Below are 16,980 nucleotides of genomic sequence, written 5' to 3' on the forward strand. Positions count from 1 at the left end.
TAATTTCTCTTTCTGATCTTTCATTGTTTAGTGAATAGAAATGCAATAGATATCTGAGTATTAATTTTGTATCCTGAAACTTTACTGAATTCATTGATGAACTCTAACAGTTTTCTGGTAGCATCTTTAGGATTTTCTAAGTATAGTATCATGTCATCTGCAATCAGTGACAGTTTTACTTCTTCTTTTCCAATATGGTTTACTTTTATTTCTTTTTCTTCTCTGATTGCTGTGGCTAGGACTTCCAAAACTATGTTGAATGACAGTGGCATCCTTGTCTTGCTCCTGATCTTAGAGGAAATACTTTCAGCTTTTCACTGTTGAGTATGATGTTAGCTGTGGGTTTGTCATATATGGCCTTTATTATGTTGAGATAGTTTCCCTCTATGCCCACTTTACCGAGTGTTTTTATCAGAAGTGTATGTTGAATTTTATCAAAAGCTTTTTTTCTGCATCTATTAAGATGATCATATGCTTTTTATTCTTCAATTTGTTAATGTGGTGTATCAGACCAATTGGTTTGCAGACAAATCCTTGCATCCCTGGGATAAATCCCACTTGTTCATGGTGTATGATCCTTTTAATGTATTGTTGGATTCGGTTTGCTAGTATTTTGTTGAGGATTTTTGTGTCTATGTTCATCAGTGATATTGGCCTGTAATTTTCTTTTTTTGTGATATCTTTGTCTGGTTTTGGTATTAGGGTGATGGTGGCCTCGTAGAATGAGCTTGGGAGTGTTCCTTCCTCTGCAATTTCTTGGAAGGGTTTGAGAAGGATAGGTGTTAGCTCTTCTCTAAATGTTTGATAGAATTTGCCTGTGAAGCCATCAGGTCCTGGACTTTTGTTTGTTGGGAATTTTTAAATCACTGATTTAATTTCAGTTTTTGTAATTGGTCTGTTCATATTTTCTATTTCTTCCTGGTTCAGTCTTGGAAGGTTGTACTTTTCCAGGAATTTGTCCATTTCCTCTGTGTTGTCAATTTTATTGGCATATAGTTGCCTGAAGTAGTCTTTTATGGTCCTTTGTATTTCTGAGGTGTCAGTTGTAACTTCTCCTTTTCCATTTCTAATTTTATTGATTTGAGCACTTTTTTCTTAATGAGTCTGGCTAAAGGTCTATCAATTTTGTTTATCTTTTTAAAGAACTAGCTTTTAGTTCCATTGATCTTTTTTATTGTTTTCTTAGGTTCTATTTCATTTATTTCTGCTCTGATCTTTATGATTTCGTTCCTTCTACTAACTTTGAGTTTTCTTTGTTCTTCTTTCTTTAGTTGCCTTAGGTGTAGGGTTAGGTTGTTTATTTGAGATTTTTCTCGTTTCCTGAGGTAAGCCTGTATCACTATAAACTTCCCTTTTAGAACTTATTTTGCTGCATCCCATAGGTTTTGGATCATCATGTTTTCATTGTCATTTGTCTCTAGGTATTTTTTGATTTCCTCTTTGATTTCTTACGTGATACATTGGGTGATTAGTAGCATATTGTTCAGCCTCCATGTGTTTGTGTTTTTTACAGTTTATTTCCTTGTAGTTGATTTCTAATCTCATAGTGTTGAGAAAGATGCTTGATATGATTTCAGTTTTCTTAAATTTACCGAGACTTGCTTTGTGGTCCAGCATGTGATCTATTCTGGAAAACGTTCCATGTGCACTTGAAAAGAATGTGTATTCTACTGCTTTCAGATGGAACACTCTATAAATAGCAATTAAGTCCATATGGTCTAATGTGTCATTTAAGCCCTATGTTTCCTTATTGATTTTCTGTCTGGATGTTCTGTCCATTGATATAAGTGGGGTGTTAAAATCCCCCACTATTATTGTTTTACTGTCAGTTTCTCCTTTTATGTCCATTCGCATATGTCTTATATATTGAGTTGCTCCTGTGTTGGGTGCATATAAATTTATAATTGTTATATCCTCTTCTTGAATTGATCCCTTGATCATTATGTAGTGTCCTTCCTTGTCTCTTGAAACAATACTTTAAAATTTATTTTGTCTGATATCAGTCTTGCTACTCCAGGTTGCTTTTGATTTCCATTTGCATGGAATACCTTTTTTCCATTTCCTCACTTTCAGTCTGTATGCATCTCTAGATCTGAAGTGGGTCTCTTATAGACAGCATATATATGGGTCTTGTTTTTGTACCCATTCAGCCAGTCTATGTCTTTTTGTTGGAGCATTTAATTCATTTACATTTAAGGTAATTATTGATATGTATGTTCTTATTGCCATTTTGTTACTTGTTTTGGCTTTGTTTTTTGTAGGTCTGTTTTCTTCCTTTCCTCTTACGTTCTCTTCTCTTGCAATTTGATGATTATCTTTAGTGTTGTTTGGATTCCTTTTTGTTTTTTTTTGTGTTTATATCTATTATAGAGTTTTCATTTGTGGATACCATGAGGTTTTGATATAGCAGTCTATATGTATACATGATTGTTTTAAGTTGCTGATCTCTTAATTTCAAATGCATTTCAAATATCCTGCATTTGTACTCTCCTCCTCTCATGATTACTAATTTTGATATCAAATTTGTATGTGGATGGTTTCCTACCTTTACTGTATGTTTGCCTTTACTGGTGAGCTTTCCCATCCTCATAATTTTCCTGTTTCCATTTGTGGCCTTTTCTTTTCCACTTAGAGAAGTTCCTTTAGCATTTGTTGTAAAGCTGGTTTGGTGAATTCTTTCACCTTTGGCGTGTCTGTAAAACTTTGGATTTCTCTGTCAAATCTGAACCAGAGCCTTGCTGGGTAGAGTATTCTTGGTTGTAGGTTTTTCCCTTTCATCACTTTAAATATATCATGCCACTCCCTTCTGGCCTGCAGAGTTTCTGCTGAAAAATCAGCTGATAGTCTTATGGAGGTTCCCTTGTTTGTTATTTGTTGCTTTTCCCTTGTTGGTTTTAATATTTTCTCTGTCTTTAATTTTTGTCAATTTCATTACTATGTGTCTCAGTGTGTTCCTCCTGGGTTAATCCTGTATGAGACTCTGTGCTTTCTGGACTTGGGCGACTGTTTCCTTTCCCATGTCAAGGAAGTTTTCAGCTATAATCTCTTCAAATATTTTCTCAGGCCCTTTCTCTTCTTCTTCTCTCCTGGGGCCCCTATAATGTGAACGTTGGTGCATTTGATGTTGTCTCAGAAGCCTCTTAAATTGTCTTCATTTCTTTTCATTCTTTTTACTTTATCCTGTTCCATGGCAGTGATTTCCACCACTTTGTCTTCCAGCTCACTGATTCGTTCTTCTGCCTCATTTATTCTGCTATTGATTCTCTCTAGTGTATTTTTCATTTCAGTTACTGTATTCTTTAAGTTTGTTTGGTTATTCTTTATATTTTCTAACTCTTTGCTAAAAACTTTTGTAACTCCTCACTCCGTGCATCCATTCTTTTCCTGAGTTCTTGGATCATCTTTACGATCCCTACTCTGAACTCTTTCTCAGGTAGATTGTCTATCTCCACTTCACTTAGTTGTTCTTCTGGGGTTTTATCTTATTATTTCGTCTGGAACATATTCCTTTGCCATCTCATTTTGTTTAAATTTCTATTTGTACCTTTATGTATGTAGTAGCTTAGTTACGTTTCTCAACCTTGGAGAAGTGACCCTCTGTAGGGGATGTTGTATGTGTCCCAGCAGTACACTCCTCTCTTGTCACCCTAGGGCCAGAGACCAGGTAGGTTCTGTTCTGTGTTTGTGGACTCAGTTCTGCAGGACTGTAGTTTTCTTGCTTCTGGTGTCTGCCCCTGGTGAATGAGGCTGGTCTAGAGGCTTGTGAAGGCTTCCTGGCCAGGGGCAGGGGTGGTGGTGCCTACCCACTGGTGGGTGGAGCTGGGTCTTGGCACTCTGGTGAGTAAGGCTGTGTCAAGGGGCATGTCTAGAGGTGGTTGTGGGCTCAGGAAGTCTTTAGGCAGTCTGTCTGCTGATGGGTGGGGCTGTGTTCCTGCCCTGTTGGTTGTTTTGGCCTGAGGCATCCCAGCACTGGAGCTTACAGGCTGTTGAGTGGGGCCAGGTCTCAGTGCCAAGGACCCAAAATGTCTGCCTCCAGCCAGAGTTCACGTAGGTCCCCGCTGTGTCTGCCACCAGCTTTTATGACCCCAGAGAGAGCCATAGCCACACCCCACCTCCCCAGGAGACTCTCCAAGGCCAGCAGGTAGGTCTGGCCCAAGCTCCTACAGAGTTACTGCTTTTGTCCTGGGTCCCGATGCATGTGAGACCTTGTGTGTACCCTCCAAGAGTGGAGTCTCTGTTTCCCCCAGTCCTGTGGAGCTCCTGCAATCAAGCCCTGCTAGCCTTCAAAGCCAAATGCTCTGGGGGCTCCTCTTCCTAATGCCAGACCCCTAGGCTGAGGAGCCTGGCCTGGGCCTCGGAGTTCTCACTCCTGTGCGAAAAATTGTGTGATGTAATTATTCTCCAGTTTGTGGGTTGCCCCCCCAGGGTGGTACAGGACTTGATTATAACATGAGTGCGCCCCTCCTACCAGGTCATGGTTTCTTCTTTATGTCTTTGGATGTAGAATATCTTTTTTGGTAGATTCCAGTCTTTTTTTATTAATAGTTGTTCAGCAGTTAGTTGTGATTTTGGTGTGCTCATGAGAGGAGGTCCTTTTACTCTGCCATCTTGTGTCCAGTCTTTGGGACTTTCCATTGTCTTTTGATTTCCAGAGTTCTCTATTAAAAATCAACTGAAAGTTCAGTTTTTCTGTAGGTAATGATTTTTTTCCTTTTGATGGATTTTAATTTTTTTCTTTTTTTTTTTTTCAGCAGTTTACTATAATGTACTCAGATGCAATTTTCTTGCTCACAGTTTACTGAGCTTTTGAATCTGTGTGGGTTGATGTCTTTAAACAGTTTTGGAAAATTCTCACTTGTTACTTCTTTTCCCATCCTCTTTCTCTATCTCTTTCTGGGACTCCAGTTACACTTATGAGAGACTGACTGTGGTTCACATGTCTCTTCTGCTCCATTCTGTTTTTCCTATTTTTTTAAAATCTATGCTTCAGTTTGGATATTTTCTGTTGACTTCTTTTTGAGTTCACTAATCCAGTCTTATGTTCAGTCTCCTATTAAGCCTATCAAATGAGTTTTTAAAAAATTTTTTATTGGAGTATGGTTGCTTTACAATGTTGTGTTAGTTTCTACTGTACAGCAAATTGAATCAGCTATACATATACATATATCCCCTCTTTTTTTGGATTTCCTTCCCATTTAGGTCACCACAGAGCATTGAGTAGAGTTCCCTGTGCAATACAGTAGGTTCTCATTAGTTATCTATTTTATACATAGTATCAATAGTGTATATATGTCGATTCCAATCTCCCAATTCATCCCACCCACCCCCCCATTCCCCCTTGGTATCCATACATTTGGTTTTCATGTCTACAAACCAGAGGTTTTTGTGGAAGGAGCAGAGAGTTTCACCTCCACTATCTAGAGATCTGGGATTTAACAAGTCATTCTGAAGAACTCAAGTTTGCTAGACTTTAACTATTTTGATGCAAATCTTTCTCAATAGAGAACTCTAAAAATCATTTATTCTTTTCTGATGATTTAGGGTCATAACTGATCATTTTTCATGATGTGATGAAGCTCTAGTTTCATCTGAAGCAAAGGGAGGTGTAACCCCTTTGCCCCCTTGGCATCCATACGTTTGTTCTCTAAGTCTGTCTCTATTTTTGCTTTGTAAATAAGATCATCTATACCAATTTTTTCAGATTCCACATGTATATCAAATGAGTTTTTAATTTTAGATCTTCTGTCTTTTAGTTCTAAAATCAATTTTTTTATAGATTTCATTTCTTTGTTGAAATTATCTTCTCATTCCTCTACCTTTTATTTTCATTGACATATTTTTAACAGTTTTTGATTGCCCATTCCATCATCTTGTTCATCTGGGGGGTTGACTTCTATTGTCTACTTTTTCTCTTTTATTAATCATATTTTCTTGATTCTTTGCATGTCTTGTAATTTTCATTGTATTCTGGGCATTGTATTTAAAAGAGCTTTTATTTAGTGGTTCATTTTCCTATGTTAGACTCAGAAGCTAATCATGTCAGTCCATTCAGTATTTGAACTGGGTGCAACTAGGTTATTATCGTTTGATTGTTTTCTTTGCACTAAAATGTTTCAATGGCAAGAATTTTGAATACTCCTCTTAGGTTCCAGTGGACTTTGTCTCCTAAATACCAAAAGACTTACTCTGCTTTTTCATCCCAGCTCTCCATCATCCATGTTGCCCAATGCCCAGCAAATGTCTCATGATGACAACTGCCAATGCTTTTGGGATACCTCTGTCTGTAAAACCAGCTCACCCAGGAAGGACTCCTCTCTGGAAATTTTAATCATTTTTGTCTCCATAGCTCTACTAGCTCTTTAGGTTGTTACAGTCCTAGTTTTAAGTGAACATTTTTCTTACCAATTAAGTTATAAGGAGGTTAACTGCTCTCCAGTTCACTTTCTTTTCTCCATAATTCTTTTACCACAAAAAATGTGCCATTTTACATAAGCTGTGAAGTAGTTAAACTATGAAAATAGCTTATGTATTAATAAAAATTTATTGTGGAAACATTTTCTATATTAGCAACAATTAACTAAATGGCTCTCTTGGCTGCTACCAGTGAGATAACTAGCTTTTTTTTTTAAACAATATTTTTTAATGTTTGCCCATTCTAACTTTTTTTGGTGGTGATCAAGTGATTTATTATTGGAACGTCTATTGGAACCAAGTTATTAATGGAACCTATCTTAGAACTATGATGTCTAGCTGATTTAAACTGGACAAGCTTAATTTTATATGTAAAGAATTCTTGATCGTGCAAGCAAAATATATCTAGAAAATCTGAGGTTGTAGATTTTTATTTAAATGTTTTTTTAAAAAGGACTTTAAAAAAATCTCTAGATTCTTTAATTTAGATGATTTTCTAGTTTAAATCTGTTCCCATTTTAGTACTATTTTTTAGTAAATCTGTACTTATAAATTTGAGAACTAAATCAAAAAAAACCCTGTACATGTTGCTAAAGTACAAACTAAGCACTTGTTTTAATTTTTCATGTGTATTTTATTTAGTGTACCTAAAATGGTAAGTCAATCATAAGTTGAAATGTGGATAAAATGAACTATTTTCCAAAGCTGAACTTTTGTAAAAACCCTAATTTTCTTCAAATTCAATGATTTAAGAACTCTCACAGTATGATTTTCTTAAAATTATTTAAAGTAAGAAACTAAACTTGAACCGTCAAGTGGGCATAATTTAACTGTGAAGGTGATGATGAGCTGATCTATATCCTGTAGGTTTAGTTCACTACTGTCACTCAGTGATGTCACTCAAATATGGAATGGTTTAATTTTTACCAATAACAGCTCTGGCTTTGTCTTTACTCTTCTGGCTAGTGGAAAAACTTAAACTTGCTGAATAATAGATTTTGCAGTCTAACTCCTTAAGTTTTCATGTTTCTGCTTTAAAAGTCTAGCCCTCTGAGCTTCCATCTTCTCCCTTTGTGCATACTGGTTTTAAGAGTGCCTGCCCAGAGCTGCCTGTGGTAGGCAAGAGCATGGCCTGTTCTTTCTCAGTCCCGTGCCACTGATGGCAGTGTGCGTGTATGCTGGGGGCCAGGTGGGAAGGCTGCTTCAGCATCTATGATGGCAATAGTCCCATTCTTTTGGCCTTGGCTGTTTCTCTCTCCAATGCCAACATATTATATCTGTGCAATCTGGTAGCCCCAATGAGAATGCTACATGGTCTTTGGCTTCTTGAGACTCCTAGCAACTGACAAAGCAATGAACAAAACAATACCACAGACAGTATTCTCTTTGTCCTGACTCTGAATGTGAAGTCATGGAATCTCCTCTTACCTGTCTCTAACTGGCACTCTTTTTACTGGATGCATGGGCCTGGCCTGGCTCACTTAGAGTAACCTGCCGATACCTTTTCCTCAGTAAATCTTCACATCATCCAGACTGTGGATTGAGGGAATGTAATGAGATGCTGTCTGCACCCCCCAGAGCACCCACACATTTGGGGGCAGCTTCACTAAAGTTATCTAAGCTTTTCAAACTCCAGTTCTTCAAGCCAGCAGAGCACTTGCTTTTATCAACTTCTGCCAAGAGATGGGCCTTTGCTCAAGGTCCAGAGTCAATGCCCAAACTCCCCAAGCAATTCTCTGTGGGTACTCCAAATATGGAGGAATGACAAGAAGAAAATTCCCCTCTCCCCATAAATGCACACTGTGAAGAGAAATGGGGATGGGATAGGTAGCATGTACATGGACTCTTCTCTCTCCAACAGGCAATATTCTTCTCCCCTTCAGAAGGATTTTTTATGAACTAAGTGGGTGGGACAAACTGGTGGGGGAAAGATTCTGCTAAAGTTTCCACACTTTGCGAAGGCTGAGGCAATTCTCTGCACTTAAAAGGAGAAACAGATAGTGAGTTTGGACTCAACTGTGAGCTGTCTCCCTGTTTACTGCAATCCTGGTCAAAAACCCTCCTTGGGAGCAGAGTAAGGTCTTACTAAGTAAATTTCAGAAAATTAATGTATATGCTCTACATTTTACAATGTTAAGAATGAACCCAGGGCTTCCCTGGTGGCGCACTGGTTAAGAATCCGCCTGCCAATGCAGGGGATACGGGTTCAAGCCCTGGTCCGGGAAGATCCCACATGCCGTGGAGCAACTAAGCCCATGTGCCACAACTACTGAAGCCCGCGTGCCTAGAGCCCATGCTCTGCAACAAGAGAAGCCACTGCAATGAGAAGCCTGCACACTGCAACAAAAGAGTAGCCGCTGCTCTCTGCAACTAGAGAAAGCCCGCGTGCAGCAACGAAGACCCAATGCAGCCATAAATGAATGAATGAATGAACTAAAAATCCCTTTAATATTTGGCTGTCTGAATCAAGACTTAACACTTTCTACATTGAGGCTATCATCAACATTCTCAAAGGGAAAATTTTCCAATGTCACATAAATGCCCAGTATGAATAAAAACATTTTGTTCTCATTTGAAAATAACTGAAATCACAATTTAATAATAAGTAATGGTTGTGTAGCCCTTTATAGTTTATAAAAAACTCTCACATACATCATCACATTTGGTTTCCACAACAAACCTTTGATATTTTTTAAACATTTAGTTTACTGTTATTTTTTTCCCATTTTATGGATGTGAGAATTAAGGCGTGGTGAGGTCAGTGAGCTGCCTTGTCAGAACTAGGGCTCTAACTCCAGTTGTGAACTAAAAATTCTGTGTTTTTCCCACTGTCTGAGGCTTCCTCTAAACACACGTCTACAAATGCTATTCTTCCTCAGTAGAGATGATGTATTTCCATGTGATACGTCTCCCAAGTTAATCCTGAGAGTGAAACTGGACACGTGTCCAGGTACCTTACTCTATCACTCTATCCTTTTGACCAAAAGCATGCGTACAAAGAATTGTCTGGGATTAGCAGGCACAGCCTGTGTGTCTCTAGGACCTCATATCTCAAAGGACAACTTTTAGGAAATGAAGTTGAAAAGAGCCATGTGCATACAACGCTTATGTTTCCCTTTGGACTTTGATCACCTGGGTACTTAAAATGAAAGCTTTGTTTGGTAATGAATTTGTAACTAACGTAAGGGCTAATATCTGTGAAGGCTTTGAAGATATAAAAACATTTTTTTCATTCAGCAATGGTGAATTTTCTTGCCAAACACTTCAGCATTAGGGGAAGTAATATGCCATGCTTTGCAGCCCAGGGGGTCATCATGACTTGTAGAAATGTCACAAGGGAGCAGTGGGCAAGGAAACCAGAGCTCAAAAGCGACACACATATGCCCGCTGTTACCGTAGTTACAACAGGACAGGCCATGAGAGGCGTACTTTCTCCTATAAGCAGTGAAATAAACCTTCCGTGATCACTGGGGTGAATAATCCCGACTATGTCCACAGGGTTTTATCGTGGTTGCCTTGAGTTTCAACGTGTAACAGAGAAGGAGGGATAAATGATTTGTTTAAGCTCAGTGAAGTTGTTACTGATGTTGTATCAATCAGTTAACCTTTACTCTCAGAGCCTGCATGAACTTGGAAATTCTTTATTCATTCCGCTACCAGCAAATTATAGGGATTAATGGCCATGACTAATTTTAGTTTGGGTATGACACTCTACAGGGTGATAAAAGGAGAATGTCTCTCTCATTCCTGAATTTCTGAGGCTGGATCAGTATAAAGCTATGGAGATCACAGCAACAGAGATGCCCCAGGGCATACACATAGCTCTTATGCTTCCTAAATCTGGCTTTCTAAGCATGATGGAATCCGGTCTAACTTGTCTTCCAATGTTTGAATCTCTCCTACAGCACCTCTGCCAGAGTGATTTGTATTCTCTAGTTTGATGACAACTTTGTAATGAGTGCATCACCCATAATTTAGACAGTTTTGAGAAATAATGATTACAACAACAAATAAGTAACACTTTTGTGGATTACTATATGTGAGATACTATAAAAGTGTCCTGTAAATTCATTTCATCCCCAGAAAGACCCCAGGAGGCAAGTAACTATTATCTCCATTTTATAGAGGGACGCCAAGACTTAGAATAGTAAAGAAGTTCCTCCAGTGTCCCACAGCTGTGACATGTCAGTCAGACCCAGGGATCTGTGACCCCAAAACCTGAGAGGAAGCTATAGCCTCTATCGCCTTCACCTGGAGCAAAAATCTGTCTCCTTGTAATTTCCACCCACTGGCCTAGTTCTATCCTCAGACTCAGGGAAAAAGTCTTAATTCCTCTTCCACTACTAGCTCTTTGTATATCTGTATGGCTTTCAGGACTTTCTGCAGTCTGTTTAGACCACAAGACACTGTTTTTAGATGTCCATTCTTCAGCCCGCCTCCAACCATGTATTCTTCTTGTTTTGCATATTGCATTAGCTTTCTAATGGGTTTCTTCATGCTCTGCCCTCTGTCTGACCACCAGCAGTTGTAGGCTTTAAAATGAGTCAGATCTCTTCAGTCCTCTGCTCAACGCACTCTGGCTTCTCATGTCAAAGTGCAAGTAAAATCTTTATAGCCAACTTCAAGATGGCAAACCCCATCCTGTGGCCTCCACTCCCACACTCTCCCCTTCTGCTCACACTGCTTGAGGCACACCCGCCTGCTTCCTGTTCCCTAAACGTGCCCAGCATGTTCCCCACTCCTCTCCCTGGAAAGCTCTGAGCTGGAATATCCAGTTGGTTCTTCCCTGTCCCTCCTCCCGTCTCCCCTCCTTAGTCACCTTATCCGGGAGACCTTCTCCACCTACTCTATGGAAAATAAGAGGTCTCTCCCCTCACTGCTCTTCCCTTTCCTCCTTCCTTTTTGTATTTTCCTCCACAGCTCTTGTCACCATCTGATTATTGTTTATTTTACTTATTTCTTTGATTTTTGCCTGCCCTCTCTTAGCCCCACATAACGACACAAGCTCCATGAGGGTAGAAAGTCTTACCTTTTGGTTCAATTCTAACATTAAATCATAAGAACTTGGCCTAAAAAAATGACCATTTCATATGGGTCAACTTGCCCCAGCACTAAGAGCAGCCCCGGCACAGAATAGCATTCAGTAAGTAGTTGGTGGATAAATGAATAATTTATCCACATACTAAAAATAGTATAGAGACTTTATGTACTTTACATCTTATGTGGAGTTGAATATAGATGGACATGCAAATAAATATTAAAAACATATTTAAATGCTAGGTTCAGTGTATCAATAAAAGATTTGACATTTTCTTCACTAGTAATTTTAACAGTCATCCGTCAGCCTCAGAACATCCTGTGTCGAAAGGGCCAACTTCCCTATCAATTGGTAGGAGCTGTTTGGAGTCAGGATAAGGTCTTTCTTCAGCTAAGTGGAGGCAGTGATTTTGCACATCACCTGCCACAGAGTGACCTGCTTCTTACCACCACTGTGTTTACACAGAGGAGTGGATATTCTTTAGAAAATAATGACAAACTAATAATAATGTTCCACTTGAACATCTCTAGCTGAAAATCACTGCAAAAACAATTTTTTTCCACAGGGTATCAATTCCTATTGGCGGATCTGAGACCGTATGTTTGGTTTACTTTAACAATGTTTCTGCCACAGTATTTAAAAAAATATGCCAGAAATTCTAATGTTGAGAAACAGATACTAGGATGAAATACTACATGATAAAATATAAGGAAAATTAGGATAATTATTAGAGGACTAACACAGTAATCCTTACTGCTGATCACAAGGTGTTGTGGAAATTGTTGTCAACCCCAAGTCAACCCTTTGATTACCACTTCAAATCATTCATGGTTAATTTGCAGTGCTTCTTATGGAAAGGGGAGGATTTTGTCCTCACACATTGAGGGCAAGGAGACAGTTTAAGAATTTTAAATAAATACAGAAAAGCAAGGTTCTTTCCCCCATTCTAAAAGCCCCTTAAGAATCACAGATCAAGAACTCTCACATTCATCTACAATAGAAAGCATTAAGTTTTTTTATACCCACAACAAAACATGGACCTGCAGAAGTTTTCAAACAATCCTCCAGCAGCTTCATGCGGGTCTTCTGGAGCTCAGGGCTGTCCCATTCATCTTCATCAATTCCCCAGTACAGATCTATGACCTGGGGACCAATGGATGAGGCAGCGTTAATTCACCTGTGCGAAAACTCAATTGATGTGTAGGCTTTATTCTTATTCACAATATTAAGCTAATGTGACTTCTAACTTTTCTCTTTGCAGCATGTTTTCCCTTGCAGAGGGAAAATGATTTTTAAGATCAATCTAAAGAGGTATTTTTTTTAATCCCATGATGGTTTGGGGATGAACACTATAATTTCTTTTTGTTCCTGATTATACTGTTGACATGGCCCCAGAGAAAATGAAATGTTAAATATCAGAGGCTTTGCAATGCAGGCTTTCATTATATTGAAATGGTAACAGGATTTCAGAAGTCTGAAAGCAGCTGGGATATAGTTACTACATTATCTGAGACAAATAACAGTGTATAATTTTACTGTTATGTCTCAATATGAGAAGGGAAAACCATAATGGGCATTCACATATACTGACCCAAAGTTAAATAGCTACATTTCTGTAAAAAAATAAATAAAAAAGAAAAAGAAAGCTGTTATCCCACAGAGACATTTTGTTTATATCTCTAAGCAGCTTGGCTTTCATTAATACATATCTGAAAAAACATGTATGGAAAACAATGAAAGGTATGCCTTACTGAGAAGTGAGGATAATAGGATCCTCTATCTCCTTACTTCAAAGACGATGAGGAAAAAGACTGTAAAAAACTTTTACAAGTACACTCTTTGAAAAATTTGCTATGGAGAGCAGAATGGGTTTCATTCCTTTTACTCAATTGCTGTCTGCATAAGCTAAATGTTTCTAATTGTAGCTTTGAAGATTTCTTCTTTTCCTTTCTTTATTTCTCACAAGCAGAAAAAAAAAAACCTCTCCTCCTTACTGGCTGTTTGCATGGCATTCAGTGAGATGTAGATGCAGAGTATGGGGGTCCCCCACTGTGCCCCAAGTGCTCTGTGTACTTCCCATCTCCTGGCCAATGCCCCACACAAGTGTGTTTGTATTAAATCTTTGTCTATCTGCATTTGAGTTTTTAGATGGCTGATAGAGATATAACAACTTCTTTAAAAAAATATTCCCGTGGCTCAGTCCATGAGTTTTATAACATATGAAACTATCAGCACTGATTTTGGGGTTCTTTTAATCTACTTTACAAGGTTTAATCACAATATTAAGAAAGAGGGACATCTGAGATTATAACTTGACTGTCCACTATGAGAGCCCTTAGCTGTGGTTATCTAAAACTAAATATAAATTAAAATTAAAAATTCAGTTCAAGTGCTCAATAGTCACATGTGATTACTGACTCCCATGTTGGAAAATGCAGATATAGAATACTTCACCATCACAGGAAGTTTAATTAGACAGAATTGTAATTTAGTGAACTTCATATACTGAAATTACTAGAACAAGTCCATTTTTGGCCATCTGCCAATAAACTCTCAAACACACAAATCTGCAATGTGAATGGTAACTTAGTTGTGTCATGCACAAACTAACAACCGTACACAGAACCTGGTCCCCATCCTTTTGGCTGATACTATTTGATATCTGAGGAAAGGTAGGATTTAGAATAAATAAGAAACAGAAATGGTAAAAATGAAAGTTAATGTAACAAAAGCTATAAATATACAACTGCTATTCCTCTCATATCTGTGACATAAAATTATATAAAGTAATAATTATGTCACTGTAACTTATTAGATGTTGCATATATAATAATAATAGCACAAAAGGGAATAGAGCTATATGGGAGTAGTCTTTCTATAGCTCACTGGAATTAACTTATCAGAATCTACCTATGATTTATACTAACTTAAGATGTATATGCCTTAAAATAACTACAAAGAAAATAACTCAAAAATTAATGATTTTTTCACTATAAGGAATTAAAATGTTAAATTAGAAAATATTCACATATCACAAAGCAAAGAAGTAAAAGAGGAATAGAGGAACAGAAATGACAGACATATAGAATAAAAGTAAAATGGCAGAAGTAAATCCAACTATGTCAATAATACCATTAAGTGTGAATGGTTTAAAAAGTCCAAACAGAGAGACTGTCAGACTAGATAAAAACAAGATCCAACTATATACTTCTACAGGAGTACACTTTAGATTCAAAAAGGTTAAAAGGATGGAAAAAATGACAAAGGAGGCAAGAATATACAATGGAGAAAAGACAGTCTCTTCAATAAGTAGCGCTGGGAAAACTGGACAGCTACATGTAAACGAATGAAATTAGAACACTCCCTAACACCATACACAAAAATAAACTTAAAATGGCTTAGAGACCTAAATGTAAGACCAGATCCTATAAAACTATTAGAGGAAAACATAGGAAGAACAGTCTTTGGCGGACTTCCCTGGCAGTCCAGTGGTTAAGACTTCACCTTCCAATGTAGGGGGTGCCAGTTCAATCCCTGGTTGGGTAACTAAGATCCCACATGCCTCACAGCCAAAAAACCCAAAACATAAAACAAGAAGCAATATTGTAACAAATTCAATAAAGACTTTAAAAATGGCCCACATCAAAAAAATCTTTAAAAAAAAACCACTCTGACATAAATCACAGCAAAATCTTTTTTGATCCACCTCCTAGAGTAATGAAAATAAAAACAAAAATAAATGGGACCTAATTAAAAGCTTTTGTATAGTAAAGGGAACCGTAAAAAGAAAAGACAACCCTCAGAATGGGAGAAAATATTTGCAAATGAAGCAACTGACATGGGATTAATCTCCAAAATATACAAGCAGCTCAATATCAAAAAAGCAAACAACCCGATCAAAAAATGGGCTGAAGATCTAAATAGACATTTCTCCAAAAAGACATACAGATGGCCAATAAACACATGAAAAGATTCTCAATATCACTAATTATTAGAGAAATGCAAATCAAAAGTACAATGAGGTATCATCTCACACCAGTCAGAATGGCCATCATCAAAAAATCTACAAACAAATGCTGGAGAGGGTGTGGAGAAAAGAGAAACCTGTTGCACTGTTGGTAGGAATGTAAATTGGTACAGCCACTATGGAGAACAGTATGGAGGTTCCTTAAAAAACTGAAAATAGAGCTACCATATGATCCAGCAATCCCACTCCTGGGCATGTATCTAGAGAAAACCATAATTTGAAAAGATACATGCACCCCCAATGTTCATTGCAGCACTATTTACAATGGCCAGGACATGGAAGCAACCTAAATATCCATCAACAGAGGAATGGATAAAGAAGATGTGGTACATATATACAATGGAGTATTACTCAGCCATAAAAAAGAACAAAATAATGTCATTTGCAGCAACATGGATGAACCTAGAGCCTGTCATACTGAGTGAAGTAAGACAGAGAAAGAAATATTATATGGTATCACTCACATGTGGAATCTAAAAACAGGTACAAATGAATTTATCTACAAAACAGAAATAGAGTTACAGATGTAGAAAACAAACTTATGGTTACCAGGGTGTAAGGGGAGGGAAGAGAAGTTGGGAGATTGGGATTTACATATACACACTACTATATATGAAATAACTAATAAGGACTTACTGTATAGCACAGGGAACTCTACTCAATACTCTGTAATGGCCTACAGGGGAAAAGAATCTAAAGAGTATATATATGTGTATATATAACTGATTCACTTTGCAGTACAGCAGAAACTAACACAACATTGTAAGTCAACTATACTGCAATAAAAAATTTTTTAAATTCACTTAGAAATTGAAAGTGTTAAAATAGTGTAGAACCAGCATGAAAATAGACAAAAATCAATAAATCTATATACGTAAGAGAATTTGTATTAAAATAAATGTAATATTTCAAAAAGATGGAAAAAGATTTATCATGCAAACAGCAACCATAAGAAAGCTCACAGGGCTATACTAATATGAGACAAATATATACTAATATCAGACAAAAGAAATTTTAAAACAATATAACTAAAGATGAAGAGGGACATTTTATAATGATAAAAGGGTCAATCCATCAGGAGGATATAACAATTATAAATGTATATGCAATGAACAGAGCCTTAAAATACATGAAAAACAAACTGACAGAAATGAAGGAGAAATAGACAATTCAACTATAATGTTGGAGACTTGAATATATAATTTAATAATGGGAAGAACAAAATCCTGGAAGACTGTAGCAATTCTATAAATGAACTAGTTCTAACATGTCTTAGGACAATCTACCTGACAACATAATATACATTCTTCTCAAGTTCACATAGAACATTCTCCAGGAGAAAACATACGTTAGATCATAAAACAAGCATCAATAACCTTCAATGGATTTAAATCATATAAAGTATGTCCTCTGAACACAATGCAGTGATACTAGAAATCAATAATAGAAAGAAACTTGGAAAATTCATAAGTAGATGGAAATTAACACACTCCTAAATAACCAA

The 16,980-nt window shown here is 37.3% G+C and overlaps 1 protein-coding gene across 1 annotated transcript in view; it reads right to left on the reverse strand.

Moving 5' to 3' along the window:
- LOC309628081 (NACHT and WD repeat domain-containing protein 2-like) overlaps positions 1–16,980 on the reverse strand; it is a 128,354-nt gene that overhangs the window by 14,635 nt on the left and 96,739 nt on the right. Inside the window, exon 3 of the mRNA XM_082390812.1 lies at positions 12,476–12,592. Within this exon, the coding sequence (XP_082246938.1) occupies positions 12,476–12,592 (117 nt within the window). The remainder of the gene's footprint in view (positions 1–12,475; positions 12,593–16,980) is intronic.

This window comes from Balaenoptera borealis, assembly GCF_965194805.1.
Source record: "Balaenoptera borealis genome assembly, chromosome: 4".
Lineage (NCBI taxonomy): Eukaryota > Metazoa > Chordata > Mammalia > Artiodactyla > Balaenopteridae > Balaenoptera > Balaenoptera borealis.